Source organism: Sardina pilchardus, chromosome 13, assembly GCF_963854185.1.
Source record: "Sardina pilchardus chromosome 13, fSarPil1.1, whole genome shotgun sequence".
NCBI classification, from domain to species: domain Eukaryota; kingdom Metazoa; phylum Chordata; class Actinopteri; order Clupeiformes; family Clupeidae; genus Sardina; species Sardina pilchardus.
Window position 1 is genome coordinate 28,826,918 of NC_085006.1, and position 15,271 is coordinate 28,842,188.

Sequence of the window (15,271 nt, forward strand, 5' to 3'; positions counted from 1 at the left end):
GGTGTAGCCAGTTCCGTTGATGATCGCGGATACGCTTTGCGAACGGAGCGCTTCAGTTGCGCGTGGTGTGGCCCGCCGGTCACAGCGCTGAACGTCTGTCTGGTGCAGTCGGCGTTGAAGGCCGAGGCGTTGAGTCGGACATGGCTGAGTCAGTGGCCTGAGAGCCTGTCTGATCCGTAACGTCTCCGCTCCTCTCCTCTCTTCTCCTCTCCTCTCCTCTCCTCTCCGCCCCACCGCATTAGTGGCCATATCAGCTTTATGGGGGTGATGTCACTTTCCTGGCACCGGAGCCATTGAGAGGAGGAGATTATTATTATTATTATTATTTTATTCCCTCTCTCCTCTCCCCGTCTCCTCCTCCTCCTCTCCCCCTCTCCTCTCCTCTCCCCCTCTCCTCTCATCTCCTCTCCTCTCCTCCTCTCCTCCTCTTCTCCTCCTCTCGTTTGGACTCGTCAGTGTTACATGAGGTCATGCTTCATTCTGAGCTGCTGTGATTTCTCTCTAGGGCCAAATTTGTTAAGCATTTCTCTCTTCTCTCTCTCTTTCTCTCTATTCTCTCTCTTTCTCCTCTTCTCACTCCCACCCCCCCTCTCTCTCTTTCTCTCTTCTTCCTCTGTCTTGTTCTATCGCTCCGTTCCTCTTTGTGCTCTCTGTGCAGACCGGATCATCTCAGCTGTCACGTCAAGCACGTCCATTCCACAGAAAGACCTTTCAAATGCCAAGTAACAGTAAGTCCTCCCTGACCCTTTCACACACACACACACACACACACACACACACACACACACACAAACATACACACACACACACATACTCTCTCTCTCTCTCTCTCTCTCTGTCTTTCTCTTTCTTTCTCTTTCTAGCCTTCTCTCTCTCTCCCTCCCTCCCTCCCTCTCTCTCCAGCCCTCTGTCTCTTCAACAGCCGTCAAAAACTCATTGATTCTCACTCTGACGCACCTACTGAGACTAATTATTTATAGAGCAACATATTGGCCGACACTGACGGGCAGCATTTATCATGCTCATGGTCTGAATAAGTAATGCACTGTTTAGTTTTTGTCATTGACAGAAAGTTATTTTAAGACATCAGTCCATTAATTTGTCATGCTGAACACGTATTAGAAGACATTATTGACTATGAGCAGGCTGGAGCGATTCCTGGTATTCAGTCTTTACACACACACGCACACACGCACGCACGCACGCACACAGTAGCCATCACTGGAACAGAAGGCTAGATGCCCTCTGAGCGAGGGGTAGGTGTGTTGGTGTGCTCATCCCTGAGCGAGGTGTAGGTGTGTGTGTGTGTGTGTGTGTGTGTGTGTGTGTGTGTGTGCCCATCCCTGAGCCAAGCCCTGTGTCTCCCTGCAGGCCTGCACGTCTGCGTTCGCCACCAAAGACCGCCTGCGCTCCCACATGATCCGGCACGAGGGCAAGGTCACCTGCAACATCTGCGGCAAGATGCTCAGCGCCGCCTACATCACCAGCCACCTCAAGACGCACGGCCAGCAGACCAACTTCAACAACTCCTGCAACAAAGGTGAGCTAGCTAGGGGGCGCTGTGGCGCAACAGGCTGCAGCACCCATACCATAGACGGGTTCGAGTGCCCACGGGGACCCAGGTTCGAATTCGACCTGTGGTCATTTCCCGATCCCACCCCGTCTCTCTCTCCCACCTGCTTCCTGTCTCACTCTTCACTGTGTTGTAAGAATAAAGGCAAAAAAGCCCCAACAAATATACTTTACAAGAAAAAAACAAAAAACAAAAACAAAGGTAAGCTGTTGTTCTCTACTCCTCCATGTCCTCTACTGGCTCCTGTTTGTTGCCGTTTTTAAAAAAGGTGCGCTATCATTTTGATCACTCCTTATCCACGGTGGCTGTATTGTGGTTCCTAAACCGTTCTGTGTAGAAGGGTAATCCTGGCACAGCTGAGGGCTACATCTGTTTATCTGTTTGGATTTGTCTCCTGATCCTCACCCTTACCCCCCCCCCCCCCCCCCCCCATCTCAACTGCGTCTGTAACAAAGACATGCTGGCCACAGTGTCTTGGCTTGCTCCATACAAGCTGGATCCGTTTCAGTAGATGTTGTTATCCACTGATCCTCAGTTTGGCTCTCCTGGCCGTGTTGCTGCAGCCTGGTCCTACCAGACTCGTTCATTTCATAACGTACCGAGAGTCTGGCCACTTTCCGTTACCAAGCGTTAACATCCTTGAAGGCGGGTAGTCTGTTGAGGTTTAAAACTTTTGGATCTGCCCAGAGCCGCTCTAAATTACCATAACCAACCGCTAACATTTGGTTGTGACGTATGTCATGAACTACAACTGAAACTAGCGCACGACCTCAACGTCATTGTTCTCAGCCACTCCCTCTGTTAGCTGATTGGACATGTTTGTTTATGTTTGGCCGGAGAAAAACCCGCAAATATACCGCAGTCCTAAACAATATACTGAAGGGAAACGAACATTGAGCGGAAGTACGTATAGGAGCGCGGAGTCAGGCTAGTGTGGCCATACGATGGGGAGCGGAATGAGCTGAATAACCTCGGCCTCTGTTTCTCCGCGGCTCTGCTCTTCTCCCTGTGAACGGTGCCCTTGCCGTGAACTCCCTTCCCTACTTATGTCTTTTTTTGGTCTTCTTCTTATCCTCATTCTCCTCCGTGTTCACATCAAAGTGAGGTGGAGCTGATTTTTCTTTTTCCTTCTGGGTGCTTCTCACCTCTGGTGAGTCATACTGTTCAGTCCAGTTGTGTAAGTGATGACTGTGCTGTGCTGTGCTGTGCTGCTTTTGATACAAGTAGTCCTGGTTTTTGAGTAGAACAAACTTAATTGTGGGCTGTTTCTCCGAGCAAATCCATTTTTGTCTTCAGTGAAGGACGGAGCCAGAGTCTCTGTGGGCATAAGTTAGCATTAGTGGTGTGTGTTTTGGTCGGTGTTGGTTTTTAGCGGGGTGTGTGTGTGTGTGTGTGTGTGTGTTTGTTTAGTGTTGTGTCTGGCGCGGCTTCATCTCTGCCTCCTGCTGATGCCGGCGTGACGTGAAGGCAAATCTCCACTGATATGAAATGGGATCGAGAGCCGCAGGGGGAGCTATGGGGAAGCTTATGGAGACTGGCTATAATTAAAAAGGCTTTGGACATCCAATTAATCTATGACGCAGGCCTAATTTATGAATAGCACACCAGAGACACAAAATGTGTTTTTTTTTTTTCCTCTTCTTTTCTTCTCTTTTCGGCCTGTTTGTGTGATCCATAGCCAACTGACCTCAGCAGATCATTCTCTTTTCTTCTCTCTGTCTCTCTCCCTCTCTCTATCTCTCTCTTCCTCCCTTTCTTCTCTCTGTCTCTCTCCCTCTCTCTCTCTCTCTCTCTCTCTCTCTCTTCCTCCTCTCCCTCTCTCTCCCTCTCCTCTCTCTCTCTCTCTCTCTCTCTCTCTCTCTCTCTCTCTGTCTGTGTGTGTTTGTAAGCACACAGTCCTCCAGTTTCTTCCTCTGGTGTTGACAAAGTTCACGTTTGGCCCGGGGCACCCCAGCACACAAATCTGCTGTCCTCAGGGGAGGGTGCAGGCCCACTGGAGTACAGCCAGTAACCTCAGATGTGCTGCATCTTATTAAGCCCTGACTGAAACAAGGGCCCGTGTGTGTGGAAGGTTCCACAACCTGTGATTGGCAGGCAACCTCCAGAGGAGAACGTTGGTCTGCCCGAGGCCATCACGAGGCTTCAGCTGGAGTTCTAGAACTCGCATTTCCCTCAAGTTCCGAATGAAGCTTCTAGAAGGTGAACTGATCCATCTCCTGCGCTGCTTTCGATGTGCTTGAGTGACGATGTAAACTGTTGGCCTGGCTAAGTTGCCCTTCATATTAGGAAAGAAATGCAGGGTACCTGTAGTACTTGTGGTTGAAGACCCACAGACTGTTTAAACCGCCTCAGAGTTGAAATGTGTCCATTTAGGCTGGCTGTTCGCCCAGATCAGATGCTGATGTCAGCATTTTTCTCTTCTGGTACGAAGAGCAACTAAAATGACTTTATTAGATTACTGAAGAAAGTACTAATATTTCTATACAGTTTAATTTAGAGGCATAACATAAGAATGAAGTCATTTTATGAGCTGGAAAAATATTAGCCTGTGTGATTGTGAAACAGCACAGTATTTCCAAGCCTTAAAACATGGATTTACTGTTATGTAGGTTCAGCTAAAGGAAAAAGGAACAACCGAGTATCATAAAGCTGGCAAATGATGACTAACATCCTTCCTTTCACCTCCCTCCCTCTCTCTTTCTCTCCCTCTCTCTCTCTCTCTCTCCCTCCAGACTCTAACGACGTGTGCAATTCAGCCTCCGCCACCCCTGTCTCCACCTCGGTGGCCATCACCACGGCGATGAACCGTGGCAACCCGGTGTCGGGCAACGCGGTGACGATCGCGGCGCAGATGAACATCAGCACCAACACGGTGAACATCACCTCGCCCGTGAGCCTGCAGCACCCCGTCACCATCACGGCGCCGGTCAACCTCGCCTCGGTCAACATCCCCACCTCGGTGCCCATGAACATCGCCCACCCCGTGGCCATGAACATCGCCGGGCCGCTCAACATCGCCATGCGCTCCATGGACAGCATGCCCTTCCTCTCCCAGGTCCTGCCCTCCTCGCCGCCCTGGTAGGCTCGGGCTGGGGTGAGAGAGAGCCGCACCTTCCTCTTCTGCAGCCAGCCAATCCCTGTGGAGAATGACCCGTGCCAGCCCCCCGCCTCTTCCTCCTCCAATCGTGTTCCTTTTGCAAAAGCCCAGTCCTTTCACCTTATATGATCATCAACTACCCTCCTCCCCAATCCCCACCACCACCCACCTTCTGAGGGACACCTTGGCTGGCTGCGTAAGTCCTACTGCCTGGCAGAGTCGCTATGCAGGTACGCTCGGCAGAAACAGAGACGGAGCTAAACACAAAAAAGAAAGAAAGGAAACACAGAATAGGACGGAGGAGAAGAAGAGGACAGACGGGGGCGATAGCTGTGGAAGGCTGTCTACGAAAGACAGACGCATTTTGTTTTGTTTACTCCCCCTCCACCCCCGACGCCTCTCTCTCGCGCTCTCTCGCTCGCATCGCTTCCTCACAGTAGCACCCAGATCAGTTTGCCGTGCTCAGCACCTCCTTCACCACTGAAGGAACTCTTCAACTCCCGTCTGCACCGAGATCAGTGAAGTAAACACAGCAAGAAAGCACTACGAGTGACGATTTAAAACTACAGCGATTTTGAACACAGGAAAATAGTGAGAGAGCTGCAACTTGGCTGTCGTATTTTTTTCTTTTTTTTCCCCTTTCCCAAACTGCTCTTGCATCAAACAGTTAGATTTGTTTTTGTTTGATTAATTTTCTTTTTGTATTATTATGTAGGTTTGCTAATCAGTATTTAATAGTTTTAAGGCATTTTATGGAGTAAACTACACAAAAAAGGGACAAAAAAGGCTTCCATTTGTGGGAAGAGTTTTTTTTGAGAATGCTTTGTAGTAGTTAGGATGGGTTTGGGGAGGGGTGGGGTGGGGGGGTTGAACTCTTCTGAAGCGGGGTGAAAGTGGGTTTGGACATCTCTTGCCTTTGACTGTGAAAAAGTCAAGTCCAGTCTGCTTGCCTTCGCTTGTAGCTTTTTACAAAACAACAAAAAAACTTTACACTTCTGGAAGGAGTCATTCCAGAGCATAGGATGACTTGTACTGTAGTATTTTTATTTTTTTTCTTTGTTCTTTTTTTGAAGAGGGGGGGGTTATTTGGGATGTACGATGTCCTGATGTTGGATTGTGTACTGAAGTGACTGTCCAGGACTCAACCCGAGTCTTGCATCGAGCACATATCCACATATGGTGAAATGTCTGACGGAAAGGGCAGTATTATCAAAGATCAAATCAGACCTTAAAGTGTTGACGTAAAACAAACGTAATACCCAAGAAACAAAGAGAACACAGATATGTAGTCACTGGGCCCATGTAGTAGCCATCCAGACTGTAAGACACTGTCGGTAAAGGAGGTGTGTAGAGGGTCCCTAAATATGAGGGGGTCCCTAAATATGACCTGGGCCAACGCTACAGTTGTGATGATGGGGACTTATTAGTTCCACAAAAAAACATTTTGCGCCCTTTGTATTATTTCAGAGAATGTTAGGAACCCCTTTTGGCATAAACCTCTTGCTCAGGAACCTTACTGAGAGTAGCCCCAAGCGTGAGGCTAGTGTGAAGGAGATCATTGCATCCTCATATGCATCACCCCTCAGATTTCTAACCCTTTGTAAATAACAAACACACCAACAGTATAGGTTTTTTTTTTTGCTGTCAGAAAGAGAAGTTGTAGTTCTTCACAGCATGTCAGGGATTTACGTAACAGTTAGGAATGGCCGTCCATGTAGGGAGTTAACGACAAAAAAAAAACATTAGTGAAACAAAGAGACTACATTTCTTTGGCTTCAGGCTGAATGATTGTTATTATTATTGTTTATTATTGTTTGTTTTATGCATTCATATCCTCAAAAGAATCCTGATTACTGTAGAAACTAAACTGCCAACTGTGCATCCTGAACTTGGCACCAGAACGACGACTGTCATCATCATCATCGTCGTCGTCTCTCCCCAACAGCCAACAAGGGAGCGCATAAGCAGCGACTGTCAACAAGCCCCACCCTCTACCCCCCAACTCCGACAGCTGATTGGCTCTTTCCCTCCAGTGTGCTGCCACACTACTCCGCCTTCTTCCACTCAGACAAACTTGATGAAGCACTTGTCAGTGAAAGTGCCCCGGTCAACCTGTGGCAGCGATGCACGCAGGCGCGCCGGACAACTCTTTGGACTGTAGCAGACAGAACTCTGGAAGATTTTTTTTCCTTTTTTTGGAAAACTGGAATTGAAAAAAAAAGTGAACTTGAAAAAGTTCCCTGAAAAGTAATGTTTTGGTAGACAAGAAAGAAACACTACAGTAATTGAAGTGGCATTTGATGGGTGAGGGGGACATGTGGTCAGTTTTTCTTTGACTTTTTGGTTTGCCCCTTTCCCCTGGGAGGGGGTAACTTGGGTGCCTGGACTGAACCCCTCTCCATTCCCCTTTTCACTGCTCTGTCGCTCCACTTAACACATTCACACACACTGATCTACACATTCACGCACGCGCACACACACACACATACTAATTTACGCATTCTCACACACACACACACACACACACACACACTAATCTACACCCTCTCACACACACACACTGATCTGCATACTCATACACACCCTCTTTCAAACAGAAGCCTTCACCTGCCCCAGCAGGGCATGACTGCCCATGACATCCAATCCAGTGATGCAATATGAATTGGACACGATTGGCGTCTCATTCTTAAGCGTAATGAATTTGAGCTTTTTATTTTGTCTCTCATGAATTCCAGGCTAATTGAAGAAAGCTGGGATTGTATACAACCTAATTTTGTGTTTTTATTTTTGTTGTTTACGGTTTTTGTGTTTTTTTTTTGTTGTTGTTTTTGTTTTTGTTATCCTTACCAATAATAATTTGTTCATATTATGCACCAATGGTTTACCATTAAGTGATTTTGATTTGTATCGCGAAAGAAAAAATTCTTCCCTGATGACCAGGGGCTTAAAGATTAGGTCAGAATCTGATCTCCATTTTATCATTTTTTATGAATTGGCAAATCTTGGACCCCCACCATGTGAAGGCCATTGAATGTATATCTTTGTACAAAAAGCTATTTAGTTCAGAGGACATGGTAGTTCAGATAGACATGAGCAAGAAAAAAGTAAATAACCTTTTATAAAAAAGAAAATGGGAAAAAAACTTTTTGTATTAGAACATTAACAGTGGTCATTTTTTGTACATATATGAAGACTAGACTTTCTGATTAGCAGGAAGGTAAAAGAAACAAAAATAAACATTCCTTCATTTTTTTGTTTTGTTTTGTTCTTGTTTTTAATTATGTACGTTTTTTTGGAGAATAATTGTGAACACACTGCGCAGTGTTTTAATGTGCCTTTTATTTGGGTTTCGTCTGAATAAAAGAAGCCGCTAAAACACGGCTGGGTCGCCCCCTCCAACCCCCCCTCACCCTTGAGGAGGACGAGAATTAGCCACGAGCGCCTAATGCTTCCACGGAGGTGCCCCCCCCGTACCCCCTGGCCACTCTCAGGCGCACACAAGCTCCCTGGTGCCCGCTTCACAGCTGGCACAGCAGTTGATGATGATGATGATGATGATGATGATGATGTTTTTCTTTTTTCCTTTCCCTTTTCAGTTTTTTTTTTCTTCCATTTTTTTTCCATTTTGATTTTCTCATTTTGAAAGTAAGTGCCTCTGTGACTGAAATGCTTCTTAACAGGATTTTTGTTTTTTATTATTATTATTATTATTTTTATTTTTATTTCTTTGGGGTGTTATTGTGCCAAACCAAGCCTCCCGTGTGTGATGATGAGAGAAACGATCTGCGCTTTTTTTTCTCCTACTTTCTTTTCTCCTTCTCTCTTATTTTTCTGCCTCTTTTCTTTGTCTATTAAAACATGGATCTGTCGATGGTCATGCTGTGTGAGGCTGCTTGTGTTTACACCTTGATTAGTGAAGCATGATGATATCGGTATGACCTCAGTGCTTGTTCATTAAAATGTTTAAGTTAAAAATTGGATTGGCAATTATGAACATTTCTACCCATTCCATGCCTCAGAAGCATCACACACATAAGAACTCCAATAATAATACATGAATTGTGTAGTCGTCAGCTTTGATGACAATGAATTGCTGTTTTGCATGTTTTGATAATTACAGATAACCAGTTGGTTTTGAGAAATAATTTATAGAACAACAACAACAAAAATCCAGCCTCATAAAATGTAATATTCGATTGCTGTACTCCTTTGTGGCAATAAATACATTTATTATGAGCAGTTGCAGAGGTTCAGATATACCAGTGTAGAACTGATCGGTGAATTTATTTAAATGCTGTAGCTTTCTGTTAGCAACAAATTATGCATCTTAAAGATCATTGCCAACATGAGAACCAAAAAACGCTGAGAGAAGTGCCCTTTCAGCAGTCACTTTTTTTCTCCATGCAGTACATCCCATGTCACCCAACGTTCATGCACTTGTTAAATGTTTGGTTGCAGGCAGCATTTTGATATGGGATATTGGGGACAAAATAGTCAAAGCAATATGCTGCAACTTTCTCTGGATCATGTATTTGCAAAACTACCATTTAAAGAAGACATAAGCTAGGCCTAGTTATAGCCTACGCAATTGCAATAGTAAGGCTTTCGCCTCATTCTGTCCTGAATGATGGAGATGTACAAATTACAGTGCGTGAGTTTTCTAACCTATTCATGGGTCTCATCGGGTCCCTTTCCACGGGTGTATAAAATCAAGCACCTAGTAGATTAAGAATGCAGACTGCATGGTGCTTGATTAATACACCTGTGGAAGGGACCTGATGAAAGCCACGAGTAGGCTGAGAGGTCAAAAATATCTCCCTGCTGCTCTAGGCCTGATCATTGATGTTGAAGGAACGTGGCGTGCGCTGCCTAGGCCTATTTGGAATGCTGTAGGGATGAACACGTTCCACTTCTGAGTTCCAACTCCGACCTGCCTCCTCTTAGGCACTCGGTCATGAATGAATGAGTTTCACCTCTCAGTAATGCGGTAGGCTCGCCGCTGTCCAGGGAATGGCTCGGCTTGCGAAGGAGCTTCGACATAATGCGCCCATTCATTTCCACTCACGTCTCGAGCAGCACGCTCACTTTCATCCGCAAGGCCGCTGGGGAATGAAGGGTTGTTTCATGATAGCCGTGTGGCCTACGTCTACAGCTGTGGTGGTGCAATCTCAACGGACAACATCTGGTTTAAGCTACAGGCCTATCTCCTGAATTGAGAACCGAGTTTTGAAGAAGACAAGCCTGACATCCCATCAATAACGTTTTGGTTTTGCGAAACATATTAGGCCAGACACATTTAGCTTAGGCTGCACAATTCACTATAGAGTATCTCGTGTCCTCTCTCTGCACTGTCTTTGTAGGCCTACTTTGCAGGCTGTATCATGTTGCACTCTGCACAGTGACAATAACATTCAATCTAATGTAGTCTAATCTGATATAGCCTAATCTAAAATGGCAGATTTTTGGGAAAAGAAAGGTTTTGCAATAGGATTTGGAATGTTGGATCACACCATTGCTAAACAGTAACTGTAGGTGACCACCACATTGACTAATGGCCATCCAACCTTTCTTTTAGGTCTATGATCCAACCTCGTGATTAGTTACACACCTAAAATAATAGGGACTTTCATGAAGTTTTCTTAAATATTAGGAATAATTTAACAATACATTTTATAGCTAAAGTGTTAGTCTCGGTAAATATTCTTTTTAATTGTATTGATGTAGATACGCAAATTGAATTACAGTGACAGTGCATTCATTGGATGTAATTGTAACATAATGCATGTCTGAAGGTAAGGTCAAAGCCATCGATATCTCAAAGTTGCGACACTACCGTTGACTCCCGTGAACAAACAATGGCGGCACTTCCGGGAACTATTCCATTGAGAATAGGTGCGTTTGACTTGACGAAAATCTGCGCAGATCTGACTTGATGTGATGCATGCTGGGTTAAACAGAGTGCATACTGGGACAGACGAAATGCAAACTGGTTAGAAATCATGTCCGACTTCTTGCAGTCGCGGTGGGAGTTACCCCCGTGACATCATGTCACATGTCCATACAAGATCTCGGGAGACTGCGTCTTAGCTCAGCCAGCGCAGTTCAGCGCAGTTCGTTTTTAAGCAACTGCGCTGGCCAGAACCCACCCCAATGACGTCAGTTCAAAGTTGTGATAGGGCCGTTTGGAAGAATCTCCCCATGACGAGTATGACAGGTGTCTCGTTCTGCCTCCTTACCCAAGACACTAGAGCGGACCAAGACGAATCAGTTCAACTGCACTAAAACCAGGGTCTGGGATGGCGCTGGAGTTTATCCCTGTGATCCATCTTGCTCTGTTCTAGAATCTTTGCTCCTTATGTTAGAATCTGCTAAAATGAACAGAAATCGAACGGATACCTTCTTATTTGTGATTTCTGGAACAGCGGTAGGCTAGCCTACTGAAAACGTGAGGATAGGGCCTACTCTGCTATTTTATGCTGTTGGTTAAATATATACAAACGGAAAACACTTGATATTTAATGAATGTGCTGCAATGCAGGCCTGTTAACCTATGACAACAGTGGTTTATTTAAACACATCATATCAATTTATTTTGTCAGTCACCATGCTCATTTTAATGAGCAAGAATAAAAGTTTTACTGTATTTAATACAAAATCCCGCGATATCTACCGCGAGGTCTCCAGCCAGGTCTCTCGCGAGTAACTTCAGGTACGTAAGCTCAGTCAGACTGTCCGGGATGAACTGCGTGTGCTAGTTGCCCCTCCTGCTAAGACTCTGCAGCTCTCGTTGACGTATGAAGCCAGCCTAAGTCAGCCTAAGTCAGCCGCAGCTCATCGCAAACGAGCCTAGCGAATGAATATAATACGACTTTTCTACATGACTTATAGTCGTGTGCATAATAATGCATTTTCATTGAGTAATGTATATGTATGTGGAAATGCAGTTTATAGTCATTTTCATCGAGTATTCACCGTAAATATTAATGCGATCGCTGCTGTCAATCCCGTAGTAAACCAGGGACCGAGGGAACTACTAGGTGCATTCGAGTTCGGAAACGGCTGACTTCGGCTGACTGCATACGTCAACGAGAGCTTGAGTGTCACCGGGAGGGGCGAAAGTTTTAGGTGCAGATGGTCCCGAACACGATTTTGCAAATTTGACAGACGTGATTCGCGTGAGACCTCGCGGGAGATATCGCGGAATTTGTGTGCATTAAATACAGTATTTAACTTTCATTGTTACTCATTAAAATGAGCATGATGACTGACGAAATAAAGTGATATGAAGTAGTTTAAATAAACCACTGTTATCATACAGTTACAGGCCTGCATTGTAGCACATTAATTAAATATCAAGTGTTTTCCGTGTGTATATGTAACCAACAGCATAAAATAGCAGAATATCAAAACCTTTTCAGTAGGCTAGCCTACCGCTGTTCCAGAAATCACAAATAAGAAGGTATCCCTTCCATATCTGTTCATTTTAGTACCTTCTAACGTAAGGGGCAAAGATTCTGCAACAGAACAAGATGGATCACTTTTGACAAGCTCAGGTGTCATCCCAGACGCTGGCTGTGCTGATCCTAAAATGTTAACTGCATCCATCTTGCTCCGCTATAGAATCTTTGGTAAGCAGGCAGAACGAGACCCCTGTCATAATAGAGCTCCCCAGTCCCGCCCCTCCTCCGAGAGAGGTGCTTGTCCGGAAGTAAAATTCTCATTCATTTCTCCCATTGACTTCTGGAAAAATTCGGATATAAAGAGTTTCAGACCATGCCTTAGGCTAACCAGCTACGATGTGACTCATAAGCATATAACTTATAATTTCGAGTGAAAAAATGAACAGAAAATGTAAAAAAAGCGAAAGGTACAAGACTGTGTACATATCTTAAATTCCGAGATAGAGAACTCAAATCCCAGGATGCTTTGCAAACGTTTCCAACATTTGCAGCCTAAAGATAGTTTAACATGGTTCCATATTAATCTGAGAAAAGAAGATGATTACTTCCTACCGTTTCCATTGAGTAAATTCAACCTTCAAGATGAGAAAACCGTTATTTTTCGGAAGACCACACATCGGTCCTGATCAGCCCTGCAGCCATTTTAAGTTTTGAAGTTCCAGCGAGACGAAGCTGGACGATAGGCGCGGGAAAAGCTGAGTACAGTTTGTTTGGCATTGCCATGGCAACGGCGATCTCTACCAATCAAAGGCTCTGCTTTCACCAGTTTTACACGTTAGGGTGTCGGGTAGTGTAGTACTCTCTCGTTAAATCGTGAATAAAGCATTGTTTTCTCAAAACAAGGTTGATGCCCCCATTAACTTTTGACATCTATATGAGCAGGTATAATCGCTTAGTCACATCGTAGCTGGTTTTAAGTCTGCCATGGACGGTTACGATGTTATGGCTTATTCTCCAATTGTCAATGGAGAAATTGTATTGGATTTTTACTTCCGGACTAGGCTCTGGGCGGGACTGGGGAGCTCTATCGTCATGGGGAGATTCCTTCCAAACCTGTTCCAAACGGACCTATCAAGTCCTTGAACTGACGTCATGGGGCGGGATACAGCCGGTTGCATGCACGAAAAGGCAAATGCAGAATAGACCTCTGAAGTTCGCCTACAAAAAAGCTGCCATCTTTGAGATTCGGTATCTGGCGATTTTTCCTATGGGAAAATAACATGGGGATTTTGAATTATCGCACCTGTTAAACTCACGCGGGCACGACATAGTCTTAAATAAAGACGTTTTCCTGAACACACTTTTGTCCTCTGCCTTCTTGTGCATACTGTGATCTCCGGTACGTGAAGTCGGCACACTTTGATTTTTGCTACCCCAGAGCTAACTGGCTAACTAACTTAATGGCAAGTTGCATTGCAAGTTAGCTCTGGGGTAGCGAAAATCAAAGTCTGCCGCTTTCGCATACCGGAGATCACAGATTCCTCTCGAAGGCAGAGGACAAAAGTGTGTTCAGGAAAACACCTGAATTTCCGATTTTTGTCATCCCCGCGAGAGTTTAACAGGTGTGATAATTCCAAATCCCCATGTTAATTTCCCATAGGAAAAATCGTCAGATACCGTAACTCCTTATATGGGCAAAGATGGTAGCTTTTTTGTAGGCGAACTTCAGAGGTCTATTCGACTGCAGGTGTCTTCATCCCGCGAGTTTTGAGTGACGTGACATGGTCGCATTTTTGTGACATGATCACAACTTTTCTTCAAGTCGAACAACACGTCTAACCAGCATGCACTGCATATGACTCAAATTACGTTTCGACTGCATGCGTTTGCAGCCGACTTGACATGTCGAGTGCACCTACTGAGTCCACCCACTAACCACGTGACCGCTCTAATCTGACTTTAACATGGAAGTCAACGGCTGTCGCAACTTTGAGATATCGATGGCTTTGGGTAAGGTATGTGTCATCTGGTCATCTGTCATGATGATTTTATATTCCTTTATTTAGGCAACTAGCATGGTATCAAATCCATGTTCTCCCCACTGTATGACCAGCACCTGTAGGGGGCGCTGTGGACATCAAATCAGTAGGTGCATTCGAGTTCGGAAACGGCTGACTTCGGCTGACTGCATACGTCAACGAGAGCTTGAGTGTCACCGGGAGGGGCGAAAGTTTTAGGTGCAGATGGTCCCGAACACGATTTTGCAAATTTAGGCGCGTTCAAGTTGGCTGCGCAGCACAAAAACTGCGCAGCACAAGATGCACGTGGTTAAAAATCTGTCCACGATGGTCTAGATGGGCGTGTTTTCGACTCGGCAGTCGGTATCACATGGCCTCAACTTATCGCGGGAGCAAGGCGTGGCCAGGCGGCTGCTCCGCAAAAGAGCAGCCGGTCTGGAGGTACTGCGGAGAGCAGCGGAGCCAGACCCTGCCTTCATGACGTCAGGTCTTTGCCCTAATTGGCTTTTACATCCCTGACGTGTGTGCAGGTGTTTAGATGCCTCCCCATATCCACAAGAGTCCGTGCGGGTCCGTGCCTCGTGATTCGTCACATGGTCAAGTCTAGCCAAGTCTACACTATGGGAAGTAGAGAGTGTACAACTTCATAGCAGCGTTTGCATCCCCGCCCCTGCTGCCACCGGCAGCTCTCGTTGCTGCAAAAGGTCATTTGGAGTTGAACTTGAACACGGCTATTGACAGACGTAATTCGCGTGAGACCTCGTGGGAGATATCGCGGAATTTGTGTGCATTAAATACAGTATTTAACTTTCATTCTTACTCATTAAAATGAGCATGATGACTGACGAAATAAATTGACAGCACAACTTATTGTTTTCACAGCCACACAATTTGAAGTTCAACAGTGTGTAAGGCAGGTTTTCAGATTCCTTTGAGGCAGATGAGAGCTGAATGCCTTTTGCTGCTAATTTACATCTGTGTGAGCTTCTGATAGCTCATTGTTGTCTCAGCTGGCTGTGGCCGGAACCCCATCAAACAGCCATCAACACTTCCCCCATCGATTCAGTGAAAGTCAAATTGACAACTTCTGAAATACTCATAAAATGTATGTTGTAAATGTAATACATCCATGTTTGGTCTTGAATTAACACTTGTAATGTGGGCAACAGCCTAATCACAGTTT

The 15,271-nt window shown here is 45.3% G+C and overlaps 1 protein-coding gene across 2 annotated transcripts in view; it reads left to right on the top strand.

The window, feature by feature from the left end:
* LOC134100129 (vascular endothelial zinc finger 1-like) overlaps positions 1–5,500 on the top strand; it is a 22,211-nt gene extending 16,711 nt beyond the window's left edge. For both annotated transcript variants that reach the window (XM_062553197.1, XM_062553198.1), the window contains 3 exons: positions 659–728; positions 1,372–1,540; positions 4,306–5,500. In XM_062553197.1, the coding sequence (XP_062409181.1) occupies positions 659–728; positions 1,372–1,540; positions 4,306–4,655 (589 nt within the window). In that variant the 3' untranslated portion in view covers positions 4,656–5,500. The remainder of the gene's footprint in view (positions 1–658; positions 729–1,371; positions 1,541–4,305) is intronic.
* Positions 5,501–15,271: the final 9,771 nt, after the last annotated feature.